The sequence below is a fragment of the Poromitra crassiceps genome, assembly GCF_964638095.1.
Source record: "Poromitra crassiceps genome assembly, chromosome: 1".
Classification (NCBI taxonomy): domain Eukaryota; kingdom Metazoa; phylum Chordata; class Actinopteri; order Beryciformes; family Melamphaidae; genus Poromitra; species Poromitra crassiceps.
The window spans coordinates 6,544,535-6,564,519 of NC_139623.1; the positions used below are offsets into that span (position 1 = coordinate 6,544,535).

General features: G+C 43.6%; 1 protein-coding gene across 1 annotated transcript in view; it reads left to right on the forward strand.

Moving 5' to 3' along the window:
- Window positions 1–19,985, forward strand: part of LOC310778865 (neuronal vesicle trafficking-associated protein 2-like) — a gene marked incomplete at both ends in the record, with an annotated part of 95,812 nt that overhangs the window by 31,205 nt on the left and 44,622 nt on the right. The window contains one exon of the mRNA XM_083639319.1: window positions 15,387–15,497. Coding sequence (XP_083495445.1) covers window positions 15,387–15,497 — 111 coding nt within the window. The remainder of the gene's footprint in view (window positions 1–15,386; window positions 15,498–19,985) is intronic.

The window sequence follows — 19,985 nt, forward strand, 5'->3', positions numbered from 1 at the left end:
CAGAACAAAACAAAATAAACACAGCTAGGCAGCAGCGGGCAGAAGGCAGTCACAGCAGCCCGCTGTCCGTTCGCAAGAGCTATTCAGTTGGTTCATGAAATCGCTGGGCTGCGTGCCCTCCAGTGTTGCTCCTGGCCAATACCGGCGCCACAGGGCGTGGTTATTGCTTATCCTATGTGGGGTTAGAAATCACGCAACGAGCGGGGATCGTGTGTGTGTGTGTGTGTGTGTGTGTGTGTGTGTGTGTGTGTGTGTGTGTGTCTGTCTGTCTGTCTGTCTGTCTGTCTGTCGGTGTGTCTGTCTGTCTGTCTGTCTGTCTGTCTGTCTGTCTGTCTGTCTGTCTGTGTGTCTGTCTGCACACTCACTCACACTGCTGTATTGTTGAATGTAAAAAAAAAAGCACTTCATGTGTATATATATATATATATATATATATATTTTTTTTTTTCATTTGTGTCATAACGAATAGTATTTACATGTCTGATGTCAATACAGTTCAAAATAAAAGAATTGAGAGCGAGTTCTGCTTGAGAATATGTATTTTACAGAAATTGCCTTTTCTCCTGTTTGTCATCTCAGAGAGACCTTTTGGGTGAAAACAGGGTGTATATAAATGGATATAAGTAGAGTACAGAACATGCTAAAAGCTCACTTTTTTTTTCCTGGTGAACCCAGAGACGTACATCTTCATTTTGAGGTATTGCAAATCACTCTGGTGCTAATAGATAATTTACTGTGGGTCTTGAAAGATGACCAACAATTATGAAAATCTTTGGCCTGTGCTAAATATTGGCAGTCCTAAACTGGCCATGAATGAGTTAAGAGGCCGATTTCGCAGGAAGAATATTTAATTGGTCGGCACGTCGTTCTCGGTAAGGACGCTTTCGTTATTGAAACAGACAAGATGCATGCATGCTCCTATAGCCTATCTATCTGCATTTGCAGACACTCATGAACCCATATCTTCTGGACATTGCCTTGATGAAAAAACAACGTAGCGTTAGCTAAAACTAATAAGTGCGACAGTGTCAGTGCAGAGAGCACACAACTTGAATCTCCAGCAATAGGCTACGCACCTTAATCTCTCCCACTCCACACCTGGCACCTGCGTCAGCTCTCCTGCACTCGGCTCCCATGTGGCCTTATTTGTGGTAAGCATTTTGATTCATCTCCTCATCATACGAGCATCGGGCAACAAGCGCGAGCCATTGATTGATTGATTGATTCGCCCGACGTAGGTAAAAAGGCTTTTTACCTCCGCTAAATTGACAGCCTACGTCGGGTCTCTTTCGCTTTTGACGGCGGCAGGCATGCTTCTGTTTCTTTCCTGCCGTCTTGCTGGCCTTGGCTGAAGTAGGCTGCTTGTTGCATGATCTCGATTAAAAAAAGGACTGGCCTAGCAAGGGATGTCTGTTTGTAGATGAGCACACGACCTACTTTGTTGCTGTGGAGATATTGGTACGCTTCGGAGCTTTTGAGATTGTTCATCACGTTGCCGTCCACCGCCATTAGTTCCTCAAAATACGTTATAATCCTGCCTGTAGTTACGTTCGGCCATTTACACATTATGCCCCCTATTCTCCCACAGGCCTTCGGCGCTAAAACGGGCCTTAACCGCAAAAAAACGTGCCTTGCGCCTGTTTTGGGACGATATCAATATGGCTTTACGCTGCCAAATGCGCTTTAGGCCGAATGGGCGTGGCGCAGTCCCAGAATGGGCCAAAGTGGGCGTGTCGGCCTTTAATCTCGGCGTACTGATATCTTCGCACCTGGCGTAAATTTAGCGCTTTGCGCCTTTGAAAACCAGGCCTATTCAGTGCGCCAGTGCTCTTCTGCCTCTCCCCTGTCACCCTTCTCTGTCTCTCTCTGAAACCAGGCCTATTCAGTGCGCCAGTGCTCTTCTGCCTCTTCTCTGTCACCCTTCTCTCTCTCTCTGACTCCCGCGCTTAGACAGGCACAACACACTTCCCATATAGGAAAAATAAGTTGTAAGTTGTCTGGCCTGTCCCAGCATGCATTGTGCTTCTCCATTTCGCTACTAAATAGCAACCAAATGAGGCGAAATAGATATAAAAGGTCGATCTAAAATAATGTGTAATGGTAACACAGCCTGCAATTGTAGAACATTTCAATATTGGACCAAATAAAACATCGAAATTAAAACACCACCCTAAGTGAAACATATATGTCCTCCTGGGGCTATATATATCCCTTGTCGATTTAACGTGATTTAGATAAGTGACAGCGGAACGCGCTTCCTACTGTCATCTGCTATACTGTGATGTCCACTCCAATAACTTGGCCCTACTTCACATTTAGTTTTACAATAAAAACACATTTATGCAATGACTTTACATAATGTAGGGTATATTTATGTGCATCATTCTACCTGCAGCAGGGGAGAGAAAACGATATCTTTCTGGACAAACTTTCACCAATATAAAATTAATCTCATCATATAGGGATAGGCTATATTTTTCTAGCTGATGCCTCTAGAACATTCTTTTCACTTTGATCTTGCTATAGTGTAGCGTATTTACATGCTTGCAGTATTTAAACTGCAGTTAGATTGGTTTGAGAAGCATAATAATATGGAATAATAGCCTATAATGGAGACAGACAGACTGGATGAAGGGAGGGGGGGGGGGGGCAGAGCGCTTAGCTTTCGTCAGGTTTTGCGGGACCACTGGAATTGGAGCTAAAAAGGCAAGCGTGCGATTCGTTTATTGCACTTATCCAATGAGCATGACGGTGCATAATTTTACGCTTAAAAGGCGTGGTTGTAATGGTTTAGGCTGCGTGTAGCGCCAGCACGACGATATCAAGTGCGCTGGTCCACGGCCACTGATTTGCGCTGCGCCAGGCGCTCGGCCTAGAAACAGCGCCGATGCAACGATAGGGGCCATTATCTTCCCATGTGTCCACTGTCAACGGGTGTGGGATAGACACTCTTTCGTTAGACAGGAGCCTCGGAGAATGATCCCAAGTTTGCATTTTTTCGGCGGTCGCTATGGCTACTACACTAGTACGCTACGCTTCTCTGTATTCACAAACACCGGAAGAGACAGACATATCGCGGCCGAGTCCGGAAGCAAACCGGAAGTGCCCAGGAAACTTGTCTATATTACAGTATTTGCTTTTACCCACTTAATCAAAAATCTTGTGTATTTTGTGAAAGCACCAATAATCATCCCTACAATATTGTCACAATATCGATATCAAGACTTGATATCGATAATAACTTGAAGTTATTTGGTAAAAAATGTCATGATATCTGATTTTGTCCATATCGCCCATCCCTAAAGTGAAGGTGTTAAGGTAGCGACAGTATTGCATTAATATTCCATGTGTCAGATATTCCAAATAGTAGATTCTTATTTTTATAATGTATATCTTCATTTGTTCAAGTCTTACTAAGAGATAGCATTTGATTATAGCTTCAGTCAGTCCTCTTAGAACGTATCTCATATCACCACAGCTACATCAAGGCTGGATCTCTGCGGAAATCACTTTTTATATAGATTTTATTCACAAGGCAAGACTAGAATCAAACATGTCAAAATAATGTCTTCAACTGCCTCACGCACTGCAACTCCACCAAAGACCAGGCTCCTGCAGCTCAGTCTCTTGGGGGATTAAAAACAAAGAAAAAAAGAAGCAGCAATCATACTGATAACAATTGTGAGGAATAAGAAAGGGGGGGGGGTAAAACTTCTGACAGCATGTCCACAGGGAAAATGAAATTGGAAAATACTGTGATTTGAGACAGTGAAGATGGAGAGAGAGGGAGAGAAGCTTTCTCAGTTTCCCAGTTTGACAAGCTAAAATGTATCTTTCTTGAAATGCACTTGTCATACAGTATATCATTGTGGCATCCATTACCTCCGCCAAGGAGGTTATGTTTCCAATTACGAAAAAACTGCTTGGCCGATTGTCATGAAACTTTGTGGAAGGGTGTATAATATGGGCCAAGGAAGGCAAAGGCCAAAGGGAAAAAAATTGCTATTTTGATGTGTTTATGACTTAAGTGCAGTTGTCTGGTGTACTGTATGACCGAATGTCTCCTGGTCTTATTGTCTTATGGTCTTATATATATAGCCCTGATGTGGAAAATTAAAGTTCCATTGGCATTTAATAATCAATAAGCTATAATTGCATGGCAGCACATTATTAAAAATTCTATATCAAGCCCTATACGAGGAATCAGCGTGACGTCACGACAGCAACAAACACCGGACTTCCGGGGGACTCCACAGCAGTTAAGTAGTATGAGTTGTGCCAAACAAACGTTAATATCTCAAAAACTATACATGACATTGCTTATATTTTGACATTCTGAGTGAGAGCAGAAGCAAATATCCTACCGACTCACGGAATTTGCACATCACAGCAGAATAGACTATATTGGCTTTGGTGAAGGTCTGCCCTCTCCGAGTACACAGTTCTACTTCATTCATTCATTCATTCATTCATTCATTCTCAGTCAGTGCTGATAAAAAGAAAGCCTCATAATCTTTTCAGTGCACAATTTCACACAAGTCCGACAAGGCAGACTTCATTCAAAACTCTGAAACCATTCAGATACCATTCAGCATCACATCACTGTGATGTCACTTCAGATGCATATTCCTCACACAAACTGGATTGCTTCTTGTTCTGTGGTGCTTATTATAGACGTCGGCCTACAGTAGAAGAGAAGCGACTCTGTGTCAGGTCACAGTAGTAAACCAAGAAGAGTAGGCTACACAAACAAATACGGCTTGGTCTCACTCGTAATAGTGGCTGAATAGGGCCCAAAAGCCGAAAGGTTTCAAGAAATTGCTCCTATTTTATGACCACTTGAGTCTCCACAAATAGATTCTCACAGCAAGTTGCAGAAACAAACGAGTCTCTGCTGCTGTAAGTAGGGATGGGGCCGATCCGATCCAATATCGGTATCGGGTGCCGATACTGCCATAATTCACGGATCGGAATCGGATCGGAAATCCCCCCCCCCCCCCACAAAATGCAATTCCAACGCGGGCCGTAATTTGCCCATGTATAATAGTGTCCTTCTTTGCCTTGTATATTTTCTTAATTTTGTCCGCTTTTTGCAAGGTATATTTAAAAAAAAATCTTTAATTGGCCAAATCTTTGCCTATACTGTATATTCAAGAAAAATATCGGTATCGGAATAATATCGGTATCGGCAGATATCCAAATTCAGGTATCGGAATTGGATCGGAAGTGAAAAAATGTGGATCGGTGCATCCCTAGCTGTAAGTAGTGGATCTAATTAGTGAGTGAGTTGTGATGATGCTTTCTATCAGGAGTGCTCTGGCCTGCATAATTTATGATGTATTTTGCGTGGGCCTTTGTTAGGACGAAATGTGATTGTTCATAAATTCAGCAGTTGGCAGTGAGTGTGTAAATGGCCTGCATTTATATATATATAAATTTATATATATATAAATGCGTGTGTGGACCTGGCTAATCTGTGCTGGAGGTGCAGTGAGTGTGTGGACCTGGTTAATCAGTGCTGGAGGTGCAGTGAGTGTGTGGACCTGGCTAATCAGTGCTGGAGGTGCAGTGAGTGTGTGGACCTGGTTAATCAGTGCTGGAGGTGCAGTGAGTGTGTGGACCTGGTTAATCAGTGCTGGAGGTGCAGTGAGTGTGTGGACCTGGCTAATCAGTGCTGGAGGTGCAGTGAGTGTGTGGACCTGGTTAATCAGTGCTGGAGGTGCAGTGAGTGTGTGGACCTGGCTGACCTGTAGTGAAAATGTATTTCACTACAGATTACTGAATACATGCCCTAAAATGTAATTTGTAACATATTTGAATAATCAAGTTGTTACATTCTAAATACTTTGGATTACTTTTGGGATACTTCAAAATTGTCTTGCTGAACCTATTTGTCTGGGTCACTCTGGATGTACGCAAACGCAAGGGCAATGCAGTCGTGACGTGCACTGCTGTGTTCTTCAGCATGTTTAAAATGTTCTTTATACTTCCATGTCAAAACGCGCACAAATTGTTGCACATTTTTAAAAATCTGTTTAGATTCATGGTTCATGGATTCTAGAGCAAATAAAACAAAACAAACCAAGTAATCTATTTTTTAAAGACAGTGGGCCCTATCTTCGCAAACACGCTAATTAGCGACTGCAGGGCGTTTAGCCTGGCGCTGGTGTCCATACTGATCTGGTATCTTTGGCAGCGCGCACCAGCCCATTTGCGCTCGCGCAACTGTGTTCATGCAAATATTATTTGCATGAAATTATGCAGAAGCTTGGTGAGGGCATTACATCCACACAACCAATCAGTGTTGCTTCTTCCATTCCCTCCAATTCATTTGCGCTAATGCCATATGAAAGCTGCTAGTTGTCCGTGCGCATTCGGACATATCAAAACGCAGCGGCCATTATGGATAGGCATCTACCAATCTCACCATAATGTTTGGGGCATTTTTGAGTTGTTAATTATTGTAATATTTGTCCTTTGATGATGAGTGAAGCCAAGAGAAAGAGAGGGATTTGGACAGAGAGAGAGAAAACAAGGGCAAATTCAGGCCAGGACCACGTGCGCCATGTAGCAACCGCGGGCGCAGGCTTACCTGGGATGTGGCTAGATTGGGTACCGGCACGGATGGAGTGAGGGCAGTTTGTTTGTTTGGTGTTTGAGGAGTTATCTAGATGTGACGTGGGTAGCGGTGTATGTATGAACACATTTTGGCCTGCTCCCTCAGCGAGTGGGAGGAGGCAGGGGAGCTGAGAGAGCCAGAAAGGCAGCGTGACAGATTATCTATCTATCTATCTATCTATCTATCTATCTATCTATCTATCTATCTATCTATCTATCTATGTATCTATTTATCTATCTATCTATATATCTGCCTAAAGCAGGAGTTTGCAGGCAACTAGTTGAAACTAATATATGGCAGTCAAAATCTATTTGTGGTGTGGGAAACACTGCGCACACACACACACACACACACACACACACACACACACACACACACACACACACACACACACACACACACTGAGCAGTAAATGGTTCACAGGCAACTCTGCAACAGGCACTATTTTCAAGCATTTGTAAAGCAACAAATGTAAAAGGTGTTGAATTTGAAATGGACGTAAGGCTTTTTAATACTTTTTAAGGGTGTTAATTTAGCCTAAATGGATTTATCAACTTTTAATAGGCTACTTTTCAAGACCCCATGGATACCCTGTAGATACATAGATAGATAGATAGATAGATAAGCCGTTTTCCCACATGCGCTTTGTACCGCTAAATGACCGGAACGTGGTCTAATGCCTGCATGTGGGAAAGTCGTCGTGCCGGTATAAGCGCGACCCCGTCATCGCGGAGATTTCACCAGTTTCGAGCCAGTCAGAAGAGCGGTATGCGCGATAACAGGCGCAAGTGTAGAACGGGTCCAGTCATTTGCCGGCATGGGCGAGGTGTACACACGTTGCTTAATGTTCCAGCGGGCATAATCTAATCATTCGCGCACATTAAAGCAAACTGGCGAAATGATCTTGTGATCTCTCCTCTCTGCTGCCTGCTCGCTCTCTGGCCACAGTCGTTCAGTCCTCCTCCTTCAGTCACAGGCACAGCCCGACAGGGACACAGACGAAGCAAATGCACGAAGCGAAATGTGGAAGTATTTTGCTTACGTTGCCGACAGTGAAGGCAAGCCCGGACACATCAAACGAAGCCAGTCTGTAAAAAGTGCTTCAACGCGACGCAGGTGAACGGATAAACAAGCAAACTTATTTCACCATCAAGAGTTTTGCCGACACGTCACTCCCCACCCGCTCTGCAGTGCCGCCCCGCCCCCCAACGTACAGGCAATTTAGCTGCTAGATTCCCATATGCGAGAGCCGAAGTGTGAAGGGAAATGTCCGATATTGACTTACAGGTAATTTTCCGGTACGCATGTGGGAAAACGGCTATAGATAGATAGATAGATAGATAGATAGATAGATAGATAGATAGATAGATAGATAGATAGATAGATAGATAGATACAGATAGATAGATAACTTCTCTCAAGAAAAAATGAGGTTTGTTGGCTGAGACTGATCAAAAGTGAAATGGAGTTAAGCAAAAGAAAATGAGAAGCTTGTTTTTTTCTTTGTGTGAATGAAGCACTCTGTTGTATGTTCATTTTAAACGCAGCCAGTATTTTCATTGAAATGAGAGAAGAACATTATTGTAGTATTATAGTAGGCTAGGCTAGTCTAATGAATCCAGTTAAATATGAAAACTGCGAGCTGTGAGGGACAGACTCTGTGAGAAACTATAGCCTACATCTCATCACTTCTATTGTGACATTCTGAGGGCATGAAAGGGATTGCAGCGACAACGAAATGAATTGACGTGTGCTCTCTTTCTGTCTCTCTCAATCCCTCCCTCTCTCTCTTTCTCTCTCTCTCAATCCCTCCCTCCCTCTCTCTCTTTCTCTCTCGCTCAATCCCTCCCTCCCTCTCTCTCTTTCTCTCTCTCTCAATCCCTCCCTCTCTCTCTTTCTCTCTCTCTCAATCCCTCCCTCCCTCTCTCTCTTTCTCTCTCGCTCAATCCCTCCCTCCCTCTCTCTCTTTCTCTCTCGCTCAATCCCTCCCTCTCACTGGCGCGCAAAAGGGACTGCAAAGGGATTGCAGCACCAACCAAATTGACGTGACGCGGGGTCTGGCCGGGGTCAGACGTCTATTGAATTGAAACACACCACCCTTCGGGAAACGAGAGCGAAAGTCAACCAGCGTCCCCACAAGAAAAGCATCCTTTCCGTTCCAATGACTGACTGATGCCATTAAATTCCTTGCGTGTTGACCAGCGTGCGCTAGCGCACGTGGTAAAAAACAATAAATCGGTTTGTGCACTATAGCCAACATTTTGACCACCTGGTCAAGAGATGCTTCTGCTAGCTGGAACAAATTGCCTGAAGACCTCAGATCTGCCCCAACCTTACTTACTTTTAAAAATAGACTAAAGACTTTTATGTTTACCGTCGCTTTTAACTGCTGACAGCTACTATGCAAACCCAATGAGTCCTCTATAAGTTTTTAGCTCTTTTTGCAACTGCTGCGCATGCACTTTTTATACTCTTTTTTTAAGTTTTGTTGTGATGCTTTTAAATGTCCATTTTATTCTCTTCTTTTCTTTTCTTGTCCTGTCAACCATTTTATGTGAAGCACTTTGAATTGCCTCTGTGTATGAAATGTGCTATACAAATAAACTTGACTTGACTTGACTTGACTCATTCACATTTGACAGTCAGTCACGGAAAGAACGCGTATTTCGGGGGCGATTGGTGAAACGATAGTTTCAGCTTTCAGTTACTTCTGGTAACGCGTGTGTATGTGTGCGTACGTGCGTGTGTGTGTGTGTGTGTGTGCGTGCGTGTGTGTGTATGTGTGCATGCGTGCGTGCGTGCATGTGTGTGTGTGTGTGTATGTGTGCGTGCGTGTGTGTGTGTGTGTGTGTGTGTGTGTGGCCATGGGGGAAAGCGGGAGGAGTTCTCCCGTGCTGACCCATTGGCCACGCGTCTATGACGTCGACTGAATGTATTGCATATACATTTTTATACCTTTTCTTTTTTTACTTGTAGAATTAGTACCAGTAATCATTATTAGGAAAACAAATGACTATCTGCTATCTGTCCAGTGCAGTTATCTACAGTTTTCGGCTCAAATGAACCTCAACATTAGTTATGAAGGAGTGGAGAGTGTTCCCTATTCACTTTCTCCACCCAGATTTCCCCCCAGCTTTTCCAGGATTGGAACTATACATCTGAGTGTTTGAAATGTGAAAGATAACAGTTAATTATTTACTAGCTAATTCGGTCTGTCTGAGTTTATTCCTCCCTGTCTGTCTCTATCTCTGTCTTTCTTTCTCTTTCTCACTCTGTCTCCTCCCTCTCGTCCTGACCGCTGTATCCTCTGTCCCTCTCGTCCTGACCGCTGTATATTTGGACTGCAGCTCTAAACCTGTTTGCTTGAGGAGTGCTGGATTGACAGTATTGGGGCAGGCCGGCACTGGCCCTTTACTCGTCAGGCTGCTTCCACAGAGCACAGCACAGGTTCAGAGAATCAGAGCGGTGTAACAAACAAACAAAAAACAGAACCAATCCACACTGCGGGACCAGTAATACGTGCATATAAGATGTTCAATGTTCGTTGATTTTTGTCATGGAATCAAATAATCTAACGTTGCTTGCTCGGGACATCCAGTTTCAATGTTTTAAAAACATACCTCCATTTTACAAAGTGATTGACTGTATCTTCAGTTTGTTTCTATGCACTGTCTCATAGCACCTACTGTATGTTCTGTTGGACCAGAACTTAGCTGGCACTTAGCCTACTTTCGTTGTTCTCTCCTGACTAGAACCTTGCTTGTGTTGTATTAAATCTCATACGTTGCTTTGGATAATAGCAACAAATTGTAAATGTAACTGTATCACTACGACTACTAGGATAATGGGGGAGCACATCATTTCCAGTAACACGTGTCCTTGATTAAAAATAAGGGGTGTAGATTTGTTAGTGACTGTACTCACTGCTGTTCTAGCAACTATCTCGCATTCAGAAATCCCAAGACGTTTGGTACAGTAGGTGGGGAGATCTCCAAATTGTCTGTCATCGTGAGATGACAGACAGACCCTTATTTAGACCCTTAGAAAGACCCTTGCTTATTTTTCCTGTTTATATCATGATACTGTATGTGGCTGGGCAGGGACGTGCAGAGAACATTAGAGGGGCAAGGGCTCAAATTCATAAAAGGGCACTACAGATTTGAAATTTGAGGCAATTTGAAGGCCAATTTAGGGGTATAACTCATTTTAAATATTCCGATTTGAACCAGATTTAGAGGAATATCTCATTTTAGGATGATACTTGTCACGGAAAAATAACTCCACAAACTTTGTCTTTGTCTTTGTCTTTATTTAAGATCCCCATTAGCTACAGCACAACTGCAGCTATTCTTCCTGGGGTCAAACAACTTGCATAGTTTCAAGATATCACATACAAAATTTACATTCTGTATAAAAATACATTCTGTACAAACGGTACAACTTCAGATATTACATACATACATACATACATACTGTACCTTTCATGATATTGCATAGTCAGAATTACCTACATACCATTACAGATGTGTAGAATACACTACAATACAAACTGAATAATATTAGTATATAAAAGTTGCATGCTGTTGCAATACTGTTGTGAAATCATTTAAGCATCAATATTTATTTGCTCCTTTTCTCCCTTTAGGTTGTTGTACACTACAGGCCCTATTCTCCCACAGGCCTTCGGCGCTAAAACGGGCCTTAAACGCAAAAAACCGTGCCTTGCGCCTGCCTCCGGAAGATATCAATATGGCTTTACGCTGCCAAATGCGCTTTAGGCCGAATGGGCGTGGCGCAGTCCCAGAATGGGCGTGTCGGCCTTAAATCTCGGCGTAATGATATCTTCCCACCTGGCGTAAATTTAGCGCTTTGCGCTTTTGAAAACCAGGCCTATTCAGTGCGCCAGTTGCGCGGAGCCCTCCCCTCTGGCTCTCTCCCTCCCCTCTGGCTCTCTCCTCTGTCACCCTTCTCTGTGTCACTCTCTCCCTCTCTCCTCAGTCTGACAGGCACAATACACGACTGTCTCTCTCTGACTCCCTCGCTCAGACAGACACAACACACGTCCTATAGGAAATAGCAGTTGTAAGTTCACTGCCTGTGAATGTCCCAGCATGCAATTGGGTACTCCATTTCGCTACTAAATAGCAACCAAATGAGGCGAAATAGATATAAAAGGTCGATCTAAAATAATGTGTAATGGTAACACAGCCTGCAATTGTAGAACATTTCAATATTGGACCAAATAAAACATCGAAATTAAAACACCACCCTAAGTGAAACATATATGTCCTCCTGGGCCTATATATATCTCTTGTAGATTTAATGTGATTTAGATAAGTGTCAGCGGAACGCGCTTCGGAACGCGCTTCTACTGTCATGTGCTATACTGTGATGTCCGCTCCAATAACTTGGCCCTACTTCACATTTAGTTTTACAATAAAAACACATTTATGCAATGACTTTACATAATGTAGGGTATATTTATGTGCATCATCCTTCCTGCAGCAGGCGAGAGAAAATGATATCTTTCTGGACAAACTTTCACCAATCTAATAGGCTATATTTTTCTAGCTGATGCATTTAGAACATTATTTTCACTTTGATCTTGCTATAGTGTAGCGTATTTACATGCTTGCAGTATTTAAACTGCAGTTAGATTGGTTTGAGAAGCATCATAATATGGAATAATAGCCGATATATGGAGACAGACAGACGGGATGAAGGGAGGGGGGGGGGGGAAGCAGAGGCTTGGGTTTGTCTGGTTTTACTGGACCACTGGAATTGGAGCTTAAAAGGCAAGCTTGTGATTCGTTTATTGCACTTATCCAATGAACTGACGGTGCATAATTTCACGCTTAAAAGGCGTGGTTGTAATGCGTTAGGCTGAGTGGAGCGCCAGCACCAAGATATCAAGTGCGCTGGTCCACGCCCACTGATCAGCGCTGCGCCAGGCGCTCGGCCTAGAAACTACGCCGATGCAACGATAGGGGCCTAAAACATCCTAACAAAACTACAATATGCTAACTGCAAGTACAAGCATTGCATTACTCTGTGTCTACAGTTCAAATAAAATGGTACACATTGTTCACCATCAGCATGAATATTAGTATATTGTCTTATAATAATTAATAATTTGTTATTACTATCATTATTGTTATATATTCATGTGTTAATTAATTACTTAACTCATTGAGTGCCAGCCACTTTTGGAGAACGGACGCTCCCAGTGCCAGAGTTTTCAGAGCGTTTTCAGTGATTTCTCGAGGCCCACAGAATATTGTGTGATATTACTATGTAAACACCGAACACGCACAAAGAACGAACTGGCTCTATTGTATCATCAGCAAAAAAAAGTTTATTGATACCATTTTCCGTTCTTTAGTTATGAGCCGGAGAAGATAGGTCGTTTTGAGCAAATACAGCCTTTTCAAATTATTAGCTGAGATATTCCGCCTTTTGTGAAATGCAGCATTTCAAGCACATTCACTGAGTCTGAAGATAATATTTTCTGATGTAGTGACGTGGTGTAGTTGTGTGATGCCCTGCGTGCCCCACCCCCCTCTCCCCCCCTCCCCTCCTCAGCTGCAAACTCCTCCCCACACTACACAGCCTCACGCACCCACTCTATTTTCGGAGTGCTCCGTTTGTGTGTGCCGGGCGGCTCCCAGCGCGATAGAGAGCCAAACCAGACTGCTGAATGGTTTGGCGTCGGGTGCTGCTTTTCTGGTGGCTAATCGTGTGGAGAAACTATACAGACAGACAGACAGAGACAGAGGGGCTCAGTTGTGTGCGCGGATTGACTCATGTTCGCAGCCAACGTCAGCTCCAGACAGAGCAATCTATATGGCTCTGGCTGCAGCATGCATCGGTTTCTCTTTGATCACGGCTTTTTCCTCCTGTTTCTCAGGACCTGTCTCTAATCTGGAGAGCACTGTCACCACCTAATGGGTTTGTAAAATAGGTTATAGACCTCCAATAGCTACAATATTTGTACAGGAGATGCAGAAGGCTTTGATCGACGTCCCACCGTCAAAAAACGCATTGGACGTCGAAAGACGTCCTTGGCACTCTACGTCACTATTTAATTGGACGTCGAAAGACGTCCATGGCACTCAATGAGTTAATTGGTTATTTAATTAATTAATAGAATATGAATATGAATAGTTAATTAATATAATAATTAATAATATAATGTGTGTATATATAATATAATAATAATAATAACATATATTATATTTATTTATTTATGTATTTATTCATTCATTCATTCATTAATTTAAGTCGAACAAGAGCCACAACAACTATCCAGACCAGTAGCCATAAATGAGGCTCACTCAGTCATCACTGGCTACTGGCTACGGAATACATATCGATATCAGACAAAGCCGAATTACAGTTGCAGTTATTTAACTCAGTTTTTGCTACATAGACCACCATAAGATGTGATTTGCATCCCGTCCAGACCTGCCCTCCAGACCTGCCCTCAGTGCCCTGGCACATAAACACAGACTTTAAACTAAAGCATAAAAAAGCATCGAGGTGACTTCCATGTTTTGGGGGCTCTCTCCTAGCACATGAAGGCTGAGTTTTTTAACATGAAACTGAAATGGGGGGGGGGGGGGGGGTAGCTCTCTGTATAATTCTTTGTTTTGACAAACATACATCATACCTGATTCACGTTGACTGATCTGTCACTGTGCGCCTGTGCTGCTGTTGCTCAGTCTGCATGTGCAGAGGACGGGCCATCTCGCTCTCAACAGTCAATGGGCAAGCCACCACGTGGCTGCTGCCTTCAGGGGCAGCTCAGAAAAACACTGGTCCAAGTAGAGGCCTATTAGGAATGGTGCATTCAAGGCCAAGAGAGCTCGGAAAATGCAATTCTCTTTGAATGCTGCCTTCAGTGACGGCATGGAAAGGGTAATTTCCTTACAAAGCACCATTAGAAATGTTGCATTCATGGTCAGGAAAGGGCACTTTTTACAGACTGAAAAAAAGGCAGGGGCTCAAGCCCCCTTTGATGTCTATGTGTGCACGTGCCTGTGGCTGGGGGGTGAATCTACTAGCCAACAATCTTTTTGTTTCAAGGTTGCGGTGCATTTCGAGAGGCGTAATTACAACTAAATCAAAGAGAGCAAATCTACTTTGAAAGCCTTAGTGTGTGCTTCCAATTTGTGATTTAGCTACCAGGATATATGGACAATTGTGCTATTGTGCGTTTTGTGGGTGTGTATACCGATACTGATTCTGATACCAGAGCTCTTGGCAACTCTCCCAAAGAGCTGTAGCCTCCACCTTTAGTAGCTGGCTCCTACTGTGACATCATTTAGTATTTGGTTTGGTCATCAATTAGCTCATAGCATTAGTTACCTGCTTAATTATATTCCACAATATTCAATTCAACAATTAATGAAGGTCACAACTGATCCACTCAAAATTATTAAAATAACATTTCAACTAACACTGCCACTTCACTACATTTTGGTAAGGTGGGAACCGCCCCCAAATATTTATAAGAGTAAAATATCTTCAAAACGACATGAGTTAGCTAACTGCTAACGCTCACTATTACTAGCACTGTTTCTTGTTATGTCATGGTGGGTTTATTATAGTCCAGCGCAAGCTATGAATGGAATCTGGATCGGAACATGGACTGGCGACGTCAGTCCGATATCGTAAATGTGAATTATGTCAGTATCAGCACCCGGTACCGATATGCCATCTCTAAAGTCACCCAACCCCCCCCCCCCCCCCCCCTCTCTGTTCTCCAGGTGGTGGTGAAAACACGGACGGAGTACCAGACAGAGAAGAAGAGGCTGAAGGTGCCCAAGGTGGAGGAGTTCACCATCAGCTTCACTGACGGGCTGTCTGAGAGACTTAAGGTAATGGACCACATCCTTCTCTCCATTCCTCCGATCGCTGCCTTGCTCCCTGCATCCTTCTCATCCCTTCTCTCTCACCTTTCTTTCCACCTTTGCCTGTCTTTTTTTGCTTACTACATTGCTTCTTTTTTTCCAAGTTCATTACTTTAACACAGTTTTACTTCAAATGTTTATACATTCACATTTTACACATTCAGCTGACACTCACATTCAGAAAAAGCTTTATTGACAGTAATCACGTTGAGTGTTGCCAAAGCACATTACAACTACAAGGATGATGTTTTTTATGAAAGTAAAGGAAACATGTTAAACTACTGTAGAAGTGCACTCGGAGCGCAGACCTCCGCTAAAGGCCCAATAGTCCAGTGGGTCTGCCTGTGATATGCAAATTTCGTGAGTCGGATCAGTTCCACACCAAAATTGACTGGGGTCTTACTTGGCCCATGCCACACACCCTTCCAGCAAGTTTCATGAAAATCAGCCCAGATCATTCCTGTCCATCCCCCTCCCTCTCTCTCCTGCGGCTCTCTCTCTGACGCGTGATTTCTAACCCCACATAGGATAAGCAATAACCACGCCCTGTGGCGCCGGGATTGGCCAGGAGCAACACTGGAGGGCACGCAGCAGCCCAGCGATTTCATGAACCAACTGAATAGCTCTTGAGAACGGACAGCGATTTCGAGAGCGGACATTGAAATGAATTATGGTCACCTACCTTCCTTAGCATAGTAATAACAATAAGCATAATAATTTGAATCTACACAATGTACACAATCTACAAAAACATGCAATAATATAAACGGTGTTGTGTTCACGTTCATAGCTCATATAATATAATGTATCATATCGTTAATTTCAAGCTCAATTCTTACCCAGAGAAAAGGTACAGCACTGAAAATGTAACAAGCAATAGTTTTTTAAACATCTTTATTTTAAAAGATGAAAAACCCCAGGTGCTTTAGTCCCAAGCTTCAATGCTCCTGGCCAATCCCGGCGCCACAGGGCGTGGTTATTGCTTATCCTATGTGGGGTTAGAAATCACGCCTCTCTGACATCCCTCTCCCTCTCTCTCCTGCTGCTCTCTCCTGCTGCTCTCTCTCTGACATACCCCTCCCTCTCTCCTGCTGCTCTCTCTCTGACATACCCCTCCCTCTCTCCTGCTGCTCTCTCTCTGACATACCCCTCCCTCTCTCCTGCTGCTCTCTCTCTGACATACCCCTCCCTCTCTCCTGCTGCTCTCTCTCTGACATACCCCTCCCTCTCTCTCCCCATCTCTGCCTCTCCATCCATCCCTTTACTTCCAACACTTGATCTCTCTGCCCGTCTTTCTGTCCAGCACATTACCTCTAGTTGATGTGTTCTACTGTATCATTGTCGTTCCGCAGTTCTTACGTCTCGACTCCTGTATAAATGTCTCAAATACGGAATGGGGGGTCATGCATTGGTGCATCGTTCAAAATGTACCGCCCACACAAATAAGTCCGTGATTGGTCAATTCATATTCCTGTCACCCATTTTGTTTTGGTCTTAGGGGCGGTCCTTAACCACTTTTCAAGAGTTGTGCACCAGACATAGATTATCTACGACTGGCTACTGCAAGACTATGTCCTACTTATGGTCTTGCCTCTGGATTTATGACATCACTGATCCCGGGATGTTCTGAGCATGCTCAGTTGCACCAGTTTTGACTTTCGGCTCAAAATCGTGTTCCGATTGGTCGAATCGCACAAAATTCAGTTGTCTAGAACTGTGATTTATGACATCACTAGTGATCTGGCCACTTTCCTTCTTTTGTGGGGACATGTACAGACATACAGACGTCCTGTCAGTTTCCACTGAAACTTCCACTGAAGCAGTGCCCCCTTCACTCACTCCTCCTTGTACAAATCTCCCCGATTGGTAGAGGGGGTCGAGAAAGGCCAGTGTGTGTCCTCACGCGTTGGGGGATATCGCTATTGACCCACTGGGGTCTGGGTTCTAGCTGGGGCACCTGCCTTGCCTCCTCGAAGGAGGAGCCACTAAGGGTGCTTGTTGCCAGGCATTGCCTGGTTCGATTAGCCTTCCAGCACTTCCAGCCTTTATTATACTGGTGGTACTTCGCCACTCTGTCTATCTTTTTAGTCTTGAAAAAGTCAGGGTGTATAAAACCATTGTTTTTGTTTTTGGCATCCATGGTCTGAGGTATACTACTACTTACCTATATAATACCTACTATCAGTCCTACTTATAACCTCTGCAAGGAAGGAGTTATGAAATCACTGAGGATGTCTACAATGTCTATGACATCATCAGTAATGACAGAGCAATTGTGATGTCATCAGTGAGTGATGTCATCAGTGATGTCACTCAGCTCTTCAATCTGGAAGCAAATAGCGGGGGGTACCGTGGTGCAGTGGTAAGCGCCGTCGCCTCACAGCTCGAATCGTGCATTCCTTTATAACTGGGAACTGGCAATCTTACCGGTTCAAAGTTCATGAGCTGGGACGTGACGTCACTAGAGCTGGTATCTCCCATTCCAAACTCGTAGGAGCCTCAGCAGCCCCGACGTAAAAAATCCAAGATGGCTGATCCGCGCAACAACAGTAGTTATAATCGTATAAATGCTATTTAGCACTTCTGTCTTGTTTGTGTCTCATTAAATCAGCTGTACACACAGCACGCCTACTTCTATCTGTGTGGACATGAGGCTGCAGTGTTTGTATCCGCAAAATGCCACGAAATGCCTTGTTATCAACTGTTATTGCTAGCCTGGCTAGCAAGTGGATCTGACCAGTGAACAGCTCAACTTTTCTGCAAATGGAACGCTAACAAAACGGATGTGACGTCATTTAGCCTCCACATCCCAGTTCTTTTGCGATAAAGGAACGCACGAGAAGGTCCTGGGTTCGATTCTCACCTGGGACGCTGTGAACGCTGAAGGAATACGTGCCCGTCCGCATGTCCTCGAGTGCCAACCGCCCGGGTGGGGTCGTCAAAAAAGGGTCTTTCTGTGTGGAGTTTGCATGTTCTCCCCGTGCCTCCCGGGGGTTTCCTTCATATAGGAACCCCCTTCACCAAAACATGCAATATCCTGGTTGCTAATGTGGTTCCTCCTCTGGTCGTTAAGGGCACCTGTTCGGAGGGAGGGGAACCGGTTGGAATAGCGTGAACCTCCCACGTGCTATGTCCTACCAGTGAAGCTTCCCCTGTCAGGTGAAAAGAAGCGGCTGGCTAACTGCCCATGTCTCGGAGGAAGCATGGAGCCAGTTTCGGCTCTCCCCAGATCGGCAGAGGGTGGAGTAGCAACCAGGATAAACAAAAGTAAAATTAGCACTAAGGGGGATAAAAATGGGATAAAAAATCGGGAAAAAAATAAAATAATAATAATCTGGAAGCAAATACATAATCTGATTAAGCCATGCAAAAGAGAGCTAATAAGTAAATTAAAAGTCGATAATACATTGATCTCAGAAAGCGAACAAATCAGAGAGGAATTTAATAATTTCTTTATTAAATCTGTTGAGGAACTTGCCGACAATTTCAAACAAACTAGTAGGCTTAGTCTGGCCGGTCTGGATAATGAATGTACTCCTTCATTCAAGCTACAACCGACTAATCGAGCAGCAGTTCTTAAAATAATAGATAAATGAATAAACAGTCACTCAAAAGATCTTTTTTTAATTTGGATACTGCTTTTCTAAAGAAGTATAGCAATATGTTATATACCCTCTCACTCATCTGATCAATGTATCTATTGAAACTGGGGAGTTTCCTGATGGGTGGAAACAATCAAGAGTTATACTATACAGGTACCAATTTTAAATCTGGAGCAGCTGACCAGGCATGTAATTACAGACTAATCAGGATTTTCTGTGAAAATAGTGGCCTCACACAACTTATGAAACACCTGGAGATGCTAACTACCTACACCCTCTGCAGTTTAGTTTTCATTCTAATTATTCTACAGAGAGTGTCAATTGCTTTTTCGTTAAACAACTTAAACTCCTAGTTAGGTAATATGGTGGGGGCAGTTTTCCTGTACCTCAAAAAAGCATTTGACACCGTTAATCATGACATCCTTATTTCTAAACTCTCCAAATATAACTTTTCGAACAAAACTCTACAATGCTTTCAGTGGTTTTCAAAGTCTGAGATTGTAGGCCCCTCAGACAAAGATTGGGGACAGAGCCCCCCCCCAACCCCCCGCAAGTTTGATCCCATAGACCAGGGCTATTCAACTAAATTGTTCAGGGGGCCACATTGTCAGAAACCTAAGGGGCCGGGGACCGGACCGTTCCCCGAGCCATTATATGTACACTTGACACAACCCGCCACCACATTTTCGCAGCCGCGCTGGAACTAGTATTAAATAGGGGGTGCTGTAAGGAATGGAATCTCAACGCTGTTTTTTTTACTTTTATCCATATTTAGAAGAATATTTAATTTTAAATTAACATTAGGATTATACTATTGTGATGTCATTATTCAGTATCTTCTCCTTTTCTCACT